Source organism: Tachysurus fulvidraco, chromosome 3 (genome assembly GCF_022655615.1).
Source record: "Tachysurus fulvidraco isolate hzauxx_2018 chromosome 3, HZAU_PFXX_2.0, whole genome shotgun sequence".
NCBI lineage: Eukaryota > Metazoa > Chordata > Actinopteri > Siluriformes > Bagridae > Tachysurus > Tachysurus fulvidraco.
This window is the reverse complement of record NC_062520.1, coordinates 27948548-27963674: the sequence shown is the minus strand read 5'-3', so window position 1 is coordinate 27963674 and position 15127 is coordinate 27948548. Positions and strand designations below refer to the sequence as shown.

Below are 15127 nucleotides of genomic sequence, written 5' to 3'. Positions count from 1 at the left end.
TGGTGTCGGTCTGTACAGTCCATACAGATGATGTGCATGTGTATGTTGTGCTCAGTACAGTTCAATTCATTTATTAAGGAGTCTGATAGCTTGTGGGAAGAAACTGTCACACAGTCTGGTTGTGAGGGCCCAAATGCTTCAATACCCTTTTCCAGATGGCAGGCGGGTGAAGAGTGTGTGTGAAGGGTGTGTGGGGTCATCCACAATGCTGTTAGCTTTGCGGATGGAACGTGTGGTGTAAGTGTCCATGATAGAGGGAAGAGAGACTCCAATGATCTTCTCAGCTGTCCTCACTATCTGCTGCAGGGTCTTGTGATCCGAGATGGTGCAGTTCCCAAAACAGACAGTGATGCAGCTGCTTAGTATGCTCTAAATGGTCCCTCTGTAGAACATGGTCAGGATGGGGGGAGGGAGATGTGCCTTTCTCAGCCTTCGTAAGAAGTAGAAATGCTGCTGGGCTTTCTTGGCGATGGAGCTGGTGTTGAGTGACCAGGTGAGGTTCTCCACTAGATAAACACCAAGAAATTTGGTGCTCTTGACGATCTCTACCGATGATCCGTCGATGTTCAGCGGAGAGTGGTCGCTCTGTGCTCTTCTGAAGTCAACAACCATCTCTTTAGTTTTATCAACATTCAGAGACAGGTTGTTGGTTCTACACCAGGTAGTTAGCTGTTGCACCTCCTCTCTGTATGCTGACTCGTCTTTCTTGCTGATGAGACCCACCACAGTCGTGTCATTGGCGAACTTGACGATATGGTTTGATCTGTGCATTGCTGCTCAGTCGTGGGTCAGCAGAGTGAACAGCAGTGGACTGAGCATGCAGCCTTGAGGAGCTCCAGTGTTCAGTGTGGTAGTGTTGGAGATGCTGTTCCCGATCCGATCCCAGTCAGAAAGTCCAGGATCCAGTTGCAGAGGGAGGTGTTTTGTCCCAGCATGCTCAGCTTCCCAATCAGGTGCTGAGGGATGATTGTGTTGAATGATGAACTAAAGTCTATGAACAGCATTCGTACATAAGTGTCTTTATTGTCCAGATGGGTGAGGGCTAAATGGAGGGCTGAGGTAATGGCATCATCTGTGGAGCGGTTTGGACAATACGTGAACTATAGGGGGTCCAGTGAGGGTGGTAACTGGGTCTTGATGTGCCTCATGACAAGCTTCTTGAAGCACCTGCATCTAACAGTCACAAACTCCACTGACGATGAGCAGTAAGTAGAAACAAGCACAGAGTTCTTGCACCATTCCGTGTTGATATAAACACACCACCACCACGAGTCTTACCTCACAGAGCTGCATTTCTGTCGGCTCTAAATGAAGTTAGCCTGTCTAGCTCAGGGGTCGGCAACCTTAAACACTCAAAGAGTCATTAAGACCCGTTTCCCACAGAAAAAAAACAGGGAGCCACAAAACCCTTTTGACATCTAAAATGAAGATAACACTGCATATATTGTTTTTTTACCTTTAAGTATAGAAAAAACTGTGTTGCATTTATGAAATCAATGAACTGCTACAGAGTAAACTAAATTTCATTTCTGCAGGCAAACAAAAATATTTTGAACAGTTTGAACTAACCTTAACAAAAAAGACGCTGGATTGAAGGTTACTTTCAAATAAAATGTTCAATGTCTAATTGAGTCACTGCGTGACTGTCACTCTCAATGTGTAATCCCAAGCCCTGCATGACATCAAAATTTTAACTTGCCGGCTGAGGCAATCCAAAAATTCGAAAAAAATGCTAACCCTAAACACTGTTCTATTCACCTCAACAAAAATGCCTTCAAATGTTGACCCATGAAGATCTATAATTTTGATCTACACTGTATACAGTAATCACACTCTCTGCTATCAGCTAAATCAGGATGGGTTCCCCTTTAAGTCTGGTTCCTCTCAAGGTTTCTTCCTCATAGCATCTCAGGGAGTATTTCCTGGCCACTATTGCCTGAGGCTTACTCAATAGTCACAAATATTAATTTATTTTTAAACTTAATAATAATTTTTATTCCAGATTTTTTATATTACTGAAATTGAGCTTTGAGACAATGTTTATTGTTAAACGTGCTATACAAAAATTTTTTTAACTGAATTGAAAGTGTAAACCAGAGATTACATGTTTACATATTATGGACAGATGAGACAAAGCCTAACTTGTTCCAGAATGACAGAAAGTGAAGAGCATGAAGAAGGGAAGTTCTTTTGGTCTCTAAGCTAAAATATGCTGTAATCTTTACACCATTTAACCAGATTTTATGTATAAAAACTTAGATTAATACCCAAAAACTTAAATAAATGAGCTATTTATTTGAACTACTATATATTTACTGTTCCTTAATCAATTGGCATGAATTTCCTGTGATACTGCAAAGATAAAAAAATATAACGGACACTACACGATGCAAAGTTATTGCAATGATTGTCCATTGAAATCCATTGTTAGCTCTAGGTTCGATTATTGTAATGCCTTTTCCAGTAGGAGCATAAACAAGCTCATGTTAGTCCAGAATGCAGCATATTAATATAGAATATTAATAACTATAATATAGTAGAAACAGAAAATATGATCACATCACCTTTATCTTATTTAGACTAGATTGGCTTCTACTTTCCCAAATTTTCTATTGATTATAAAATACCAAACACACACTGAACTGTACCACAGTACCAAACATCGAACATATTTTTTATGATCTGCCCACAAAAGGTGGAGGCTAAATGATTGTACCTCAAATAATCAAGCAGGGGACAGAGATTTTTCTTACAAAGACTCAACATATGAAACAGCCTTTCAATAAGTGTTTGCAGGGTTAAATGGCATACAAAGTTTTGTTAAAATGAGATGTTTACTGATGGTGGAGTGGCTGGCTGCTTTATGTCCCAGGGTGCCCTCATATCTGTGCCATCTTCTGCCTTGCCCTTTATTTATGCTGTCATAACGAGTCTTGCCAGAGTCTCTGCTTGCAATCTGCAGTCAATGTACATTGTTTTCAACCCATATGTGATCACAATATGTCCAATCCAATATTATGTGTTATTTCTCTAAAGGTTTATTCATAATATTATCCTAGGGAGTTTTCTCTTGCCTCCCTCACCTTTGGATCACCTTTGGGGATAAATTTCAATATCACAGCTATATCCTGAATTTAAATATTTCTGTAAAGTGCTGTGTGAGTGTGGGCATTGTTAAGAGCACTATAGACATAGAATTTTATTGAATTTAGTATACTGTAGTAGACAGCTGAAATAACTTTATTAATGTCCAAATATTTATAAATCTGCTAACTTAATACCAAATCACCTCTCAAAAAGTTCCTGTTCTATTTCAGATTTTTTGTACATGGAATATGAAGGCACTCTGAGAAAAAACATTAAAGAGTTTATTACATTTTATTATTACTGTTTATTATCATAATCTAATCAGAATGATAAAATATGAAGGAGAACACACTACCTTGTTTAAGATAATTTTCATGGAAGGGGGAAAAAGACAGGACAGTGGAGTTGGCACTAATGTGTGTGTGTGTGTGTGTGTGTGTGTATATATATATATATATATATATATATATATATATATATATATATATATATATATATATATACATCTGCAGAAACCCAGGCCTTATTCCATAAAACACAACGGCAAAACATATATAAAAAAAATCTAATAAAACTCAATCTGGGCCTAATATTGATTATAAAATATATAATTTATTTCTATGGACAAAAGTGCCATTTTAATCTAATTAAACGGTAAATAATATTAAAAGCTATAGACATATTATAGGTTGCAGATAAATCAATATGTAATAAATACAGTTCATTTCCAAATTTTTACTAAAGAAATAGAAGTAAAAAGATATGCAAAAATGTATTTATTTGTAGGTATGTACACAATGACAACATTCATGCACTTGCTGTGCATATTACACTCCTAATGTGCACTGCACGTAATTGGAATATACAATATAAAAATACACTAAACTACAATAAATAAGGGAATAAAAATGCTTGAGAAATCAGAAGTCCAACCCACTAAAATATATAAAAATACAGCATGAGGATAAGATTCCACAGTAAAGGGTGCCTGATGAAATTACAATTTAGATCGTCTCATGACGATCAACACGATGCAATGATCAAGAGTCTCTGATCATGCAGAAATATTTTTTTTAATCAAATTTTATTAATATTGATCAAATCATAAAACAATTCATAAATCAAATCAACCAATTTATCAAGTCAGATTGTATATTGTTTGAAATGTGACTAACATTTCTGTCAACAAAATCATAAAATAACTTTGATTTTCAAAAAAATTGTGCCATGGCACTACTGGAAATATACACCGTGCAGAGCTTTAATCAAAAGGAACAAAACAGATCGATAGATTTTCTAAAGATTTTTTCTAAAGATTTGGGTCATTTAGCCATCAGTTTTGAAGAATCAAAACACCATGGATTCAGAAATGTATTTTACAGATTACAAAATCCTGCAACTAAAAAGTTTACTGAAGGTTAAACTTCTCAATGTACATTTTGGACAGAGTAGCCGCCATAGACTTGGCTAGTTCCTCGTCACGTTGTCGTTGAGCCTGTGTGCACAGACACCAGTCATCATACTCTGGGTTGGGCAGAGCATAGTCCAGCAACACGTCATAATGGCCATTACTCAGCCAACTCAACCAAATGGCTGGTTTTGTCAAGTCTTCCTCACCCAGATAGTGTATCATGGTGGAGACCGTGGGACTTGTTAGACTTCCTCCTGTGGTTAGGTAGATATTTACATTCAGCATTTGACTCATGGCCAGTAACTCAGGGTAGCCAGCCCAGGCACAATCCTGTGCTGCATTGATTAGAAATTCACCCACATCACCTTCGATAATAGGAACAAACTCATCCAGGTGGTCAGCAATGTGATGCACTGTGTGCTCCCTTAGCTCACTGTGCATTGACTGCTCACCATATACTGCTTTTGACACTGCCCGATAGAGGCAATTTCCATCTGGGATGATGTAAAAACGATACTTCTTGCGGTCTTGAAGGTATTTGTTCTGTTTCTCCACCTCAGCCAGGTACTGGCTAACCTTCTCATTGAGGTCAGACCTGCTTGCATGCTCTTGGAGTACATGTAGCTTCAACACTTGGTCATCTAACATTTCGTCATCATCCTTCTGCTGACATTTCAGCTTACTTTGGGTTTGGAATACTTCAGATGAGTTTTCCCATTTGCAAGTTAATGGAATGCTTTGTGAAATTTTTTTTGTAGTTTCAACCTCGTCAGGAACATAAACCAGTCCTTCATTTTGCACTCTACCACAATTTCTCCTTAACAAGCTATTAAAATTGAGTGAGTTGGTATCAGTTATCTCATTGTTATCCTCAAAAATGTTCAGGTTGCTCCTTCTGTGCTCATCATCACTACTCAAATCCCCACGTGACTGATCAATGTTGTCTTTAAACGGACTTCTGTATACATCTGCAGGATCGCAGGTTTTGTGGAGATCCTTCATGATCTGAACAGGGACACAGTTCTCCACACCATTCGGCCTTGTGATGACAATCTCCGCTTTGGACGTGTAGTAAACGGGCCTCATTGAGGCCTCGTAGCACGAAAACGCGGTCATGTTCGTGTCTGTACAAATGTCCCCGGCCGAACCTTCTGCGTTAGTTTCCTTAACGGTGTTAGAACTTGACAGGAACTGTGTGTTTCCGCCCCTCGCAGTAACAGTTACTGTAAATGTCCGCGATGATCCTGGGTAGTGTGTTAGCGCGCTGCTGTACAACTGCATTTTACATCTGCGTCTTCCCTTTATACTACACCAGATGATCACATCTGCTAAAAATACTTTGGGTTATTCACATCAGCAGAATTGTGAGCGCATTTCCGGGTCCTTGCTCTTCTCTCCGTCATCGTTGAGCGATTTCTCGCGTCAGTCGGCGCTAAATTTAGGAGCTAAAGAAACCGTGTTGTTCCTCTGCGGAGAGCGACGCAGCACTCGACCTAAAGCTGGCCAGCGGCTGTGGAGCGCCAATGAGTCGGAAACGTCTCTAAATACAGCCAGCGCCGTTATGTAGGAACACTTAATGCACACACAAATGGGTGACAAAAACCCTGAAATTTCATTGTCATGCAACCAACCACTCACAGCAAGCAGAAATGCAAACACTGGTTATGTTGGCACTGGCCACCGTTTCAGTATTTCAGCTCTACTGTAACATCTATTGTAATAAAAGATGGTACATTGCACGAAGCTGCTATCATTACACTTTCTTTCCCTTTTTGTTTTCTTTTAGCAGCTCCACTAATCCACTTTTTCCTCTGTTTGTTTAGTCATCCCACAAATGTATCCTTAGAAAATCTATTTCAAATGCTATAGTTTTATATGGTGGGTTGTGTGTCAAATTTTTATGTTTACTAGTTAAAATCATGAATGGTTAATTTAAAAACAACCTTCTGCTAGTTAAAACTTATAAATAAGTCCTCTTTAAGGCCTTTGTAAAAAAAAAACAAAAAAAAAAACAAAAAACAAAAAACAGATTCACATTCGATATTTTACAGTTGTGTCAAGATTCAGCTGCATTTCCTTAAGAGTTATTGACAGCAGAATCAGGAACCGTTTTGGTCTGTTCACAAATTCAGCAAGAATTTACATTTCTGTCTGTTTTGGTCTTTAACTGTTTGTGAGATTGTAAAGACAATGTTTAAATGAAATGTCAATTTAAAGCTTATTGCTTGGTTTCACATATATCATATTGAATCTATTAGCTTTCATATACATTTTATTGAAGATAAATACAATCTATTTTGTAAGGAACAAGTGATTTAAAAGCTTTATGTTACAGAGTGGTGTATGTAGACTATAGTGTTCATTTGCAATTAGCAACAAAAGTGATTCTAGTGTCTCACTGTTGGTACATCATTTATTATTATATGGAGATGTTACATTTCTGCCATCACCCTTGTCACCAAGGACTGAAACAAAATCTTGGCCAGCGATGCATCATGTTTAATTTTAGAGGACTGATGTAACACAACTGCTATGTGAAGTTCAGAACACTGATGCTATTTACAACCATTCATTCATCTGTCCCTGATGTCACAAGTCTTCTGGCCTATGCAAACATTAATGGGCATGTAAACATGATATATAAACATATTCAGATTACAGAGACAGCAGATATATGTATACTATATGAGTAATAATGTAGTTACAAAAAGATATGACTGCATTTCCTATCATGCTGGGGATGTGTGAGGAAATCTTTTCTGGGCCAAAAATCTTAGTCAAAACAGTTTTATGTGTCAGATTTACTGTTCCAACAGTAATGTGTTTTTATGCTTAAACGATTTTTAGAAATACAAATAATTTAATATCAGGTTATAGATAAAGAAAACCAAAAGGCGATAGAAAATGCATAAAAATCACTTTTTCTTTTGAGGAAGAATAGAAGCGTTTTTCTGTTCATTAAATGTCAGGTCTAAACAGAGACAGGGCAAACACGCGCACCCATGTGGAACCTCAAAAGGGTCACACACGGCTCAAGTAACACCCAAACTATACGTTATTCAAGCTTAATTCTAGAACAAGGTTAAGGATGTTAAAGTCCATTAGTCCAAGGCCACCAAGATCTTGTTTTAAAGCAAACAACCCGAATTAAATCAAATAATTTCTGCAAACTTGGACATGTAGACATTTAAATGTAGCTATCTATAATCTATTTTGTAATGTGATGTCCTCACTACAAGCAGTAAATCATGAAATTGGTCAGTGCTATGAAACTACAGATGTATAGAAATATAGATGTAGGTAAATAAAGATTAAAAAAGATTAGGTCAGACTGAATTGATTGACATGATTGTATTCCTTCAGATTTTCATGTTCAGGATCTCCTATACTACAACATCCCAAAAGAGGTTTCAACTGTATTCAGATCTGGTTAGTGAAAGGGCCACAGAAGAACGCTGACCTCTGTGTAATGTTTATGAAGACAGTTTGAGTTACTTTTGCTTTGTGACATGGTGTATTATACTTTAAAAGTCATTAAAAGATTGAAATTTATTGTAGTCATGAAGGGATGCACTTGGCTATCAACAATATATCAAATAGGGTGAATCATTCAAGCACTGATTGGTATTAAACGTCCAAATGTGTGCCAGAAAACCCCCATATTTTTTACCACCTCCACAAGCACCACAGTGTTCCATACTGGTGCCGCAATGTCAGTGCTTGTGTGCTCAGTACGGTTAGACTATAAAAAAGCAGTAAAAAGGAGCATAGAGGAAATACTTGTGACACTGTCATCCGTTATGCAGACACAGTCACCAGGCACATACAGAACAGTAACTCCCTGGGAAGACAAGGTGGTCCCTTATACCAAACCATACTTGCTGTTAACCAAGGACATTTCTATGGAAGAATTTTCAAGACTATTTACAAAACTATTTAAAAAATGGATTTGCAATTGTATTATCAGTTTGTAGATGCATAAATCATGACATGATTCAAAAGAACATACAAATCATGTATTATTGTTTGCTTGTAGAGCTAATAGTTAAATAATCACAAGCATATTTCCAAAAATAACTCCAAATGTTGGTGCCATCAACAATGGTAACATTGATTGTAAAACAGGCCTCTAATTTTTAAAAGCACAGACAATTTAAATGACTGCAAGAGTAATGAAGATGTACTGATTCAATCAAGAATTTTGTTTTTGAGCACCTGTATTTTGTGTGAAAGTTTCTGTGCATCAAGTCCCAGTAACACTTTCTGAAAGAAATCAAAAGTGTACTTCAGGTCTGGTGGATAGCTGAGATTCAAGCTGTGTATGACTCCGAAAAGAAGAGCACAAACCTTGGTGACATCGCCAAGATTTTGAAGAACTTTCACTCCCTCCACAATGAGTCCAACTTTGGAAAGTGGGTCACAGACTTCTGCATCTTCAGGTCTGATGATGTAAATTCCAATGACTGTACTGGCCATTGTCTAACCCATGTCAAACCCTAGCCTATCAAGTAGAATAACATAGTCAATGGTATCAAAATCTGCACTAAGATCAAGCAATACCAGCAAATAGACACAACCCTGATCAGAGTCTAGTAACAGGACATTTACAGGACTTTAACAGGACTTTAACCAGCACTGTCTCTGTGCTATGATGAGGCCTAAATCCTGACACATACATTTCATGAATATTATTCCTATGTAGGTCTGAGCATAACTGCTGAGCTACACCTTTTCTAGGATCTTGGAGATGTTGGACAGCTGGCTTTGGTCAAGGTCAGGTTTTATAATCAAAGGTTTGGTAACCACTAGCTTAAAAGTTTGGCACATAACCAGTGCTTATGGAAGAATTTATTATTTTTAGAATGGGTTGGATAGCTACTGGTAGTATCTGTGTAAAGAAACATGTGGGTAAAGGATCCAGTATGCAGGTTTATAATTTTGAAGTCAGTGAAAAACAGAAATATTATCGACTGATCAAAAACAGAAATATTATCTACAGCATTATTTATCAATTTGTTTGGTATTAAATGAATGGTCTGAATTTTCTGCCTGATATCAATGTTTCTATTGAAATAATTAATGAAGTCATTTCTGCTACAAAAAGATGGTGTGTGCTTTTCGACAGTGTTTAACTAGACCTGCTCTTAAACTATGTGCTATGCTGCAAGAAATGAGAGCAGCACCTTCCCAAGTGGGATGGACACCATTCCGTCCTAACAGGCCAGCCTTGCCCTCAAAATCTCCAATTATCTATGAAGCCCACATCATTTTCGGAGCACCATCTGGACATCTAACAGTTCAGTGATCATAACCTGCTGTAAGCTACATCACCACACCATTGGGATGGGGCCAGAGCATACTACAGCATCGGAGATCGCCTTCGATAATTTACACACCTCTCCAATATTACTCTTAGTAATCTCTGACTGACAAAGGCGTATATAATTTGCTCCTAGGTGGAAACTACCTTTGAGTACCTATGCTTAAGACCCTAAGATTACCTGCTATGTCCTGTGCCCTGTTTCCCGGAATACACCTAACTAGTGCTGCTGGAGCCACTAAAGGCCTAGCTAATTTCACATGACTTAAGATGGAGTCTCCTATAACCAGTTTCTCAGCAAGTGCTTTACTGAGAGAGCAAACCTGTTTGACATGTGAAGCAGAGAGGAGTGGTGTTCCAGTGGGTAAGCCTTAGCGTTAGCTTTGCGACTTTGGCAGAGTTGTCACCAATTCACCCCGCTCTGAGGGCTCTAATGTAAAGTTGGAGGGTTACTAATTCAGCCTAAGGCATCCAGATTTTCCCCTACAGAAAGTACACTATCGCTATCCCTCTCTAGTGTCTGGATGCACACCTCTAAATCTAAAAACTTAAGATCTTCTGTGAGCTAACTAAAATACAATTATCACAAGTAAAATTAACACTAATGATGGAGGAAGAATTACTAAACATGCAGCTCACACACTGGACAAGCTGAAGGTTTGCCATACTTAATGATTACGTACCTTTGACTTGAATCAGATAAGAATATTAAAAAGTTTTAAAGAGTGTTTTCTTGGCTAGCTGTTTGAAAACAGCGTCTCCCAAAAAAGAGGAATAAAATTAACTGCGATAGAAAAGTAAAGACTTAAAAAAAACTAAAGCGACAACATAAAATATTACCCAAAGAGAAAATAAGAAACAGTATAATTTAAACTCAGAGACATGCACGAAAACTTGCAGCAAATGATTCAAGCACAGGAAGTGACGAATGAAGGCTGCTTTCACCTGACATCCAATTTCTGATGCAAGTCCCTGAGGCAAATAGTGTAATGTTGAACAGATCTGAAATTAACATGCTCTTTGGTAGTTACATTGTCCAGAAATGGCATTTATGTTGAAACTGTGCTCAAAGAAGCAGAGGTGCGACAAGCAGGCGGGTGTTCATGCCAGGCTTTAAACAAACCCTAGCCACCCGCCACTCCCATCCATTGGCGAGAGTTTTGAGACTGTGCGTCTTTGTTTTCAAAGAGATGTGGTTCAGCGAGAGAGTTCCAGACTCATTCAGCTACATGGGCTCACCTCATTTTGTGAAGACAAATTGACCTGCCTGTAAAAGTGATGCCTCTCTCTCAGATGTGCTGAACAACTTTTATGTTCGCTCTATGCAGAATTAACCCACAGAAGTCTGATGGACCAGACAACATTCCTGCTGTCCTCAGGGAATGTGCAGAACAGCTAGCAAATGTCTTCATTGACATCTTCAACATCTCCCTGCAAACGCTTTGGTTTCAATGTGCATCAAGACAACCACCATCATCTCCATGCCAATGAATTCTGCAGTATACATAAGTCTACAATCATCCCTGCTGTGCGACCTCAGTCAGTCTGGATCCGGAACAGCATCTTCATCACTACCATGCTGAGCACTGGAGCACAAAACTCAGGGCTGTGTGCTCAGTCTACTGCTGTTCACTCTGCTGACTGACAACTGTGTAGAAATGCACAGCTCACTTACAGGACTGTGTTGGGTCTCATCAGCAAGAACAACTAGTCAGCATACAGAGAGAAGGTGCAACAGCAATTGCACCATCTTGGATCACAAGATCATGCAGCATCTGCTGAGATCACTGAGAAGATCACTTTTCCTCCATCACATACATTTACAGATATGCTGCATCCACAAAGAGCACAGACAGCTGGGCATGGAAAATGAACGATGAGATTGCAAGTGAAAAAATAATTTTTATTAAAATAATAGTAAATATTAATTAGTTAAAAACCTTTCCATCAGCTAAATAATTTGGTTAACTAATGTAAACAATATAAAATTACTTTAAAAATAAAATTTTTAGTCCTTGTGAAATAACATGGGGAAGTGTTTTTGATAGACACAAAAGCACTTCTACAAATCACTCTGGATAAGGGCGCCTACTAAATGGCCTACAGGATATACAACGGCATGACAGTGTATTCCATATACAGAAATGCACCAAAGCATTCAAATTATTGTATATGATTTGATGTCAATCATGTCTTCTGTTCTATTACTTCTGATACCAAATGTTTATGATGAATAAATGTTACTGAGATTTGTTAGATATTTATGCAAAATGATTTAAACAAATGTATTACTAATTAGTTATAAGAATAAATGTAAAAGAAATATATTAAAAAAGTCCTATTAAATTTTTAGATTTTTAGCATCTTAAAACCCTTGTCTTTAAAATGATTGAATTTTGATTAAAGAGATTTTTCACATCAACATTAAGAATAGTAAGGCTTGGGTCCAAGAGAGTTCAAATACACACAAGTTCTGGAACCAAAATGAAAATCAATTAAAAAAAAAAAACTTTCGACAGTGTTTTAGGCTCATGGAATATTAAGGCTGTAACCTAGTGAACCAGAGTTAATGTATTCAATGACACTTAAAAGCATTTTTGTACGTTGCTCGGTATAAGGGCATCTGCCAAATGCTGTAAATGTAAAAAGACCTAGCTGATCCATCCTGGAATCATTCGCTGCTGCTGAGGATGGCCCCATATGGATAGCCTAAATTGAGAAAGATAAAGAAAGAACTATCATGGCTTTGTGTGGCTTTGTGTGTTTTGTGTGTGTGTGTGTGTGTATGTGTGTGTGTGTGTGTGTGTGTGTGTGTGTGTATGCATACATACATATATATTTTTAGCCCTTTGTTATTTTTTCCTAAATAAACACCTAATAAACCCCTTTATACTTTATCCCTGCACTTATATACATACGTACATACATACATACATACATACATACATGACCCAAGTGCAGGGATGACATAACAAGGGGTATTTAAGAAAAAATAAAAAAGGGCTAGAAACACTAGGAAACACAAAACACAGGAATGGGAACAGGAACAGAGGAACAGGAACACAAACACAAGGACTCAGCAAAAAAGGACAGGCGCAAGAAAACCGGTATAAATACGGGTGACAATCAGTGAAACACAAGGGAAAGGTTTGCAGTGGGGACATAAAAAGAAAGTGCGGGGCTTATACAAGTGATACAAAAACAAAGGCACATGGCACATATAATCAAAGCCTGCCAGAATGTCCCCCTGGTGTTTAGGCAGGGAATAGTCACAGCCATACCTTTTTGAGACACTCATGGATGTTGAGTGCTGAGATTTCAGAGAACTTTTTCACATACACTTTGGATCATGGAAGCTTCCACATGATTTCCTGATTTCCTTCCCCACTCTCTCTTTCCTTCGACTTTTGCTCCATCCTAATCTCTTGGCTGCAGTGTGCCTCTTGTGTTTCTCTCTTTTTCCTACTATTATTCCTCTCTATGGGAGATGAGGCATACACCAAGAGAGGTAGAAAACATTCAGCATAAACACACACACACACACACTGCATGAATAGTATGGCTAAGCTGAACTGGGGGAGAGGGCTGATTTGAGATTATGTAAAGGGACTTTCCAGGAAGTGTATGTGTGAGAGAGCGAGTGAGAGAGAGAAGCATCAGTCCTTTCTCTTACTCAGTTTTCTGGCAGGAAGAAAAGTTATTTGGCTACAAAGAAAGGGAGTGGAAAAGGTTTTTTCCTCTTTTCATTTACCCATGGATTGCTGACACAAGGCAAGGCAGGGTAAGTTACATACTCTACGCACCGTTCAGCTCTCTCCTTGTAGAACGTTTCAGAAAAATTATATTTACACCACACACAACCCTTCTTTTATTCTTAAGATTGTTATTAGACATATACATTTTTTTGATCAGTTTCTAAACCAGAAGAATGCTTTTGGCAGACCAGAGTTATCCTCATACCTCAGTTATACAAAGATGGTCCTTGACTAATATATATATATATATATATATATATATATATATATATATATATATATATATATATATATATATAAAATGTGATAAAATGTGTGTGTGTATATATAAAATCCTGACCCATCATCATTCACATAAGTATTTAATAATTACAGGTATAATTATATTAACTATATGTAACTCTCTCTCTCTCTCTCTCTCTCTCTCTCTCTATATATATATATATATATATATATATATATATATATATATATATATATATATATATATATATATATATATATATAAAATGTATATTACATTGTTCATTTATTTAGTTCAATATGATCTTCACTGATTTTCACTTTAAAACCATTAAAAGTTAATTTAATGTTCCATCATTACACTCATGCTTTGTGAAATGGCCTCTGACAGTTTTCCAGTCAAGCAGGCAGAAGCTGCTGCTAGGTTTCCTCCAATTTTCCAAGTACTTTTGCATCTGGACATTTTGGGACATTTCTCATGTACTGTATATACCAGATAAATCTGGTCTGGTATATTTACCAGAATAAAAAATACAGATATGTTTGCTACAATTGCTTGAACTGACTGTGAACTATTTTACTCCTACAAGAAGAATATGAGCACATGTTTCAGAATTGTGTCTGTACAAAATAGTTGTTGAATTTGTTTGGACCTTTGGGACCAATTGTATTTGTTTGGACATTCTGCATGGACAGAAATACACTTTTTGTTCACAGTAACTTGTTCTTGGACACCTTGTTGAGGGTTTTTCAGTGCTACCGTCCAGCATATAAAGAGGAATGAGTCTTGTGTGTTTGTTTAGTGCAACATCTGACTAACCTAATTATTCCATAATAACAGATGAGTGGTGATTTGGTTACACCACTGACAACACATAACTTACTTCTGAATTGTTTCAGACACAACTGTGATTTACAGATTTACATCTGCACAGTACAGATGTGTTTAAACGGCACTGAATTTCAGTCATTGATCCAGCAAGCGTGTATAGAAAAAGAAGTGCACATACAAAATACAGTGGTTTATGATAACTATTCTTCTGATATTTTAATAAGTTTGTAAAAAGCTACCTTTTGTTAGTTAAATCTTGTACTTGAGGTCAAACTGCAAATTGTAATTCCCTGCTGACAATCAGTAGTTGTCACCAAAAATGGTGCAATCATATGGCTGATGAGGTAACAAAAACAGGGCCAGTCCATAATAAAAACCTCTCCCAGATACTCAACTTAAGAGGTCAGTTTGGACCCAGTCACTACTGTAGCAGGCAAGAAGAGTGACAGCAGTAACTCCATCTAGGCATTTTTCATGTT

The 15127-nt window shown here is 37.5% G+C and overlaps 2 protein-coding genes across 2 annotated transcripts in view; one reads left to right on the top strand and one right to left on the bottom strand.

Moving 5' to 3' along the window:
* Positions 1 to 3850: 3850 nt before the first annotated feature.
* On the bottom strand, positions 3851 to 5985 carry LOC113643919. The gene has a single exon (XM_027148369.2). It carries the CDS (start codon positions 5777 to 5779, stop codon positions 4496 to 4498), a length of 1284 nt encoding a protein of 427 aa, XP_027004170.1. The 5' UTR covers positions 5780 to 5985; the 3' UTR covers positions 3851 to 4495.
* Positions 5986 to 13448: 7463 nt separating this feature from the next.
* The window catches only part of si:ch211-285f17.1 (sickle tail protein), a 93960-nt gene continuing 92281 nt past the window's right edge, over positions 13449 to 15127 (top strand). Inside the window, exon 1 of the mRNA XM_047810785.1 lies at positions 13449 to 13599. The gene's annotated coding sequence lies outside the window, so the exon portion shown is untranslated. The remainder of the gene's footprint in view (positions 13600 to 15127) is intronic.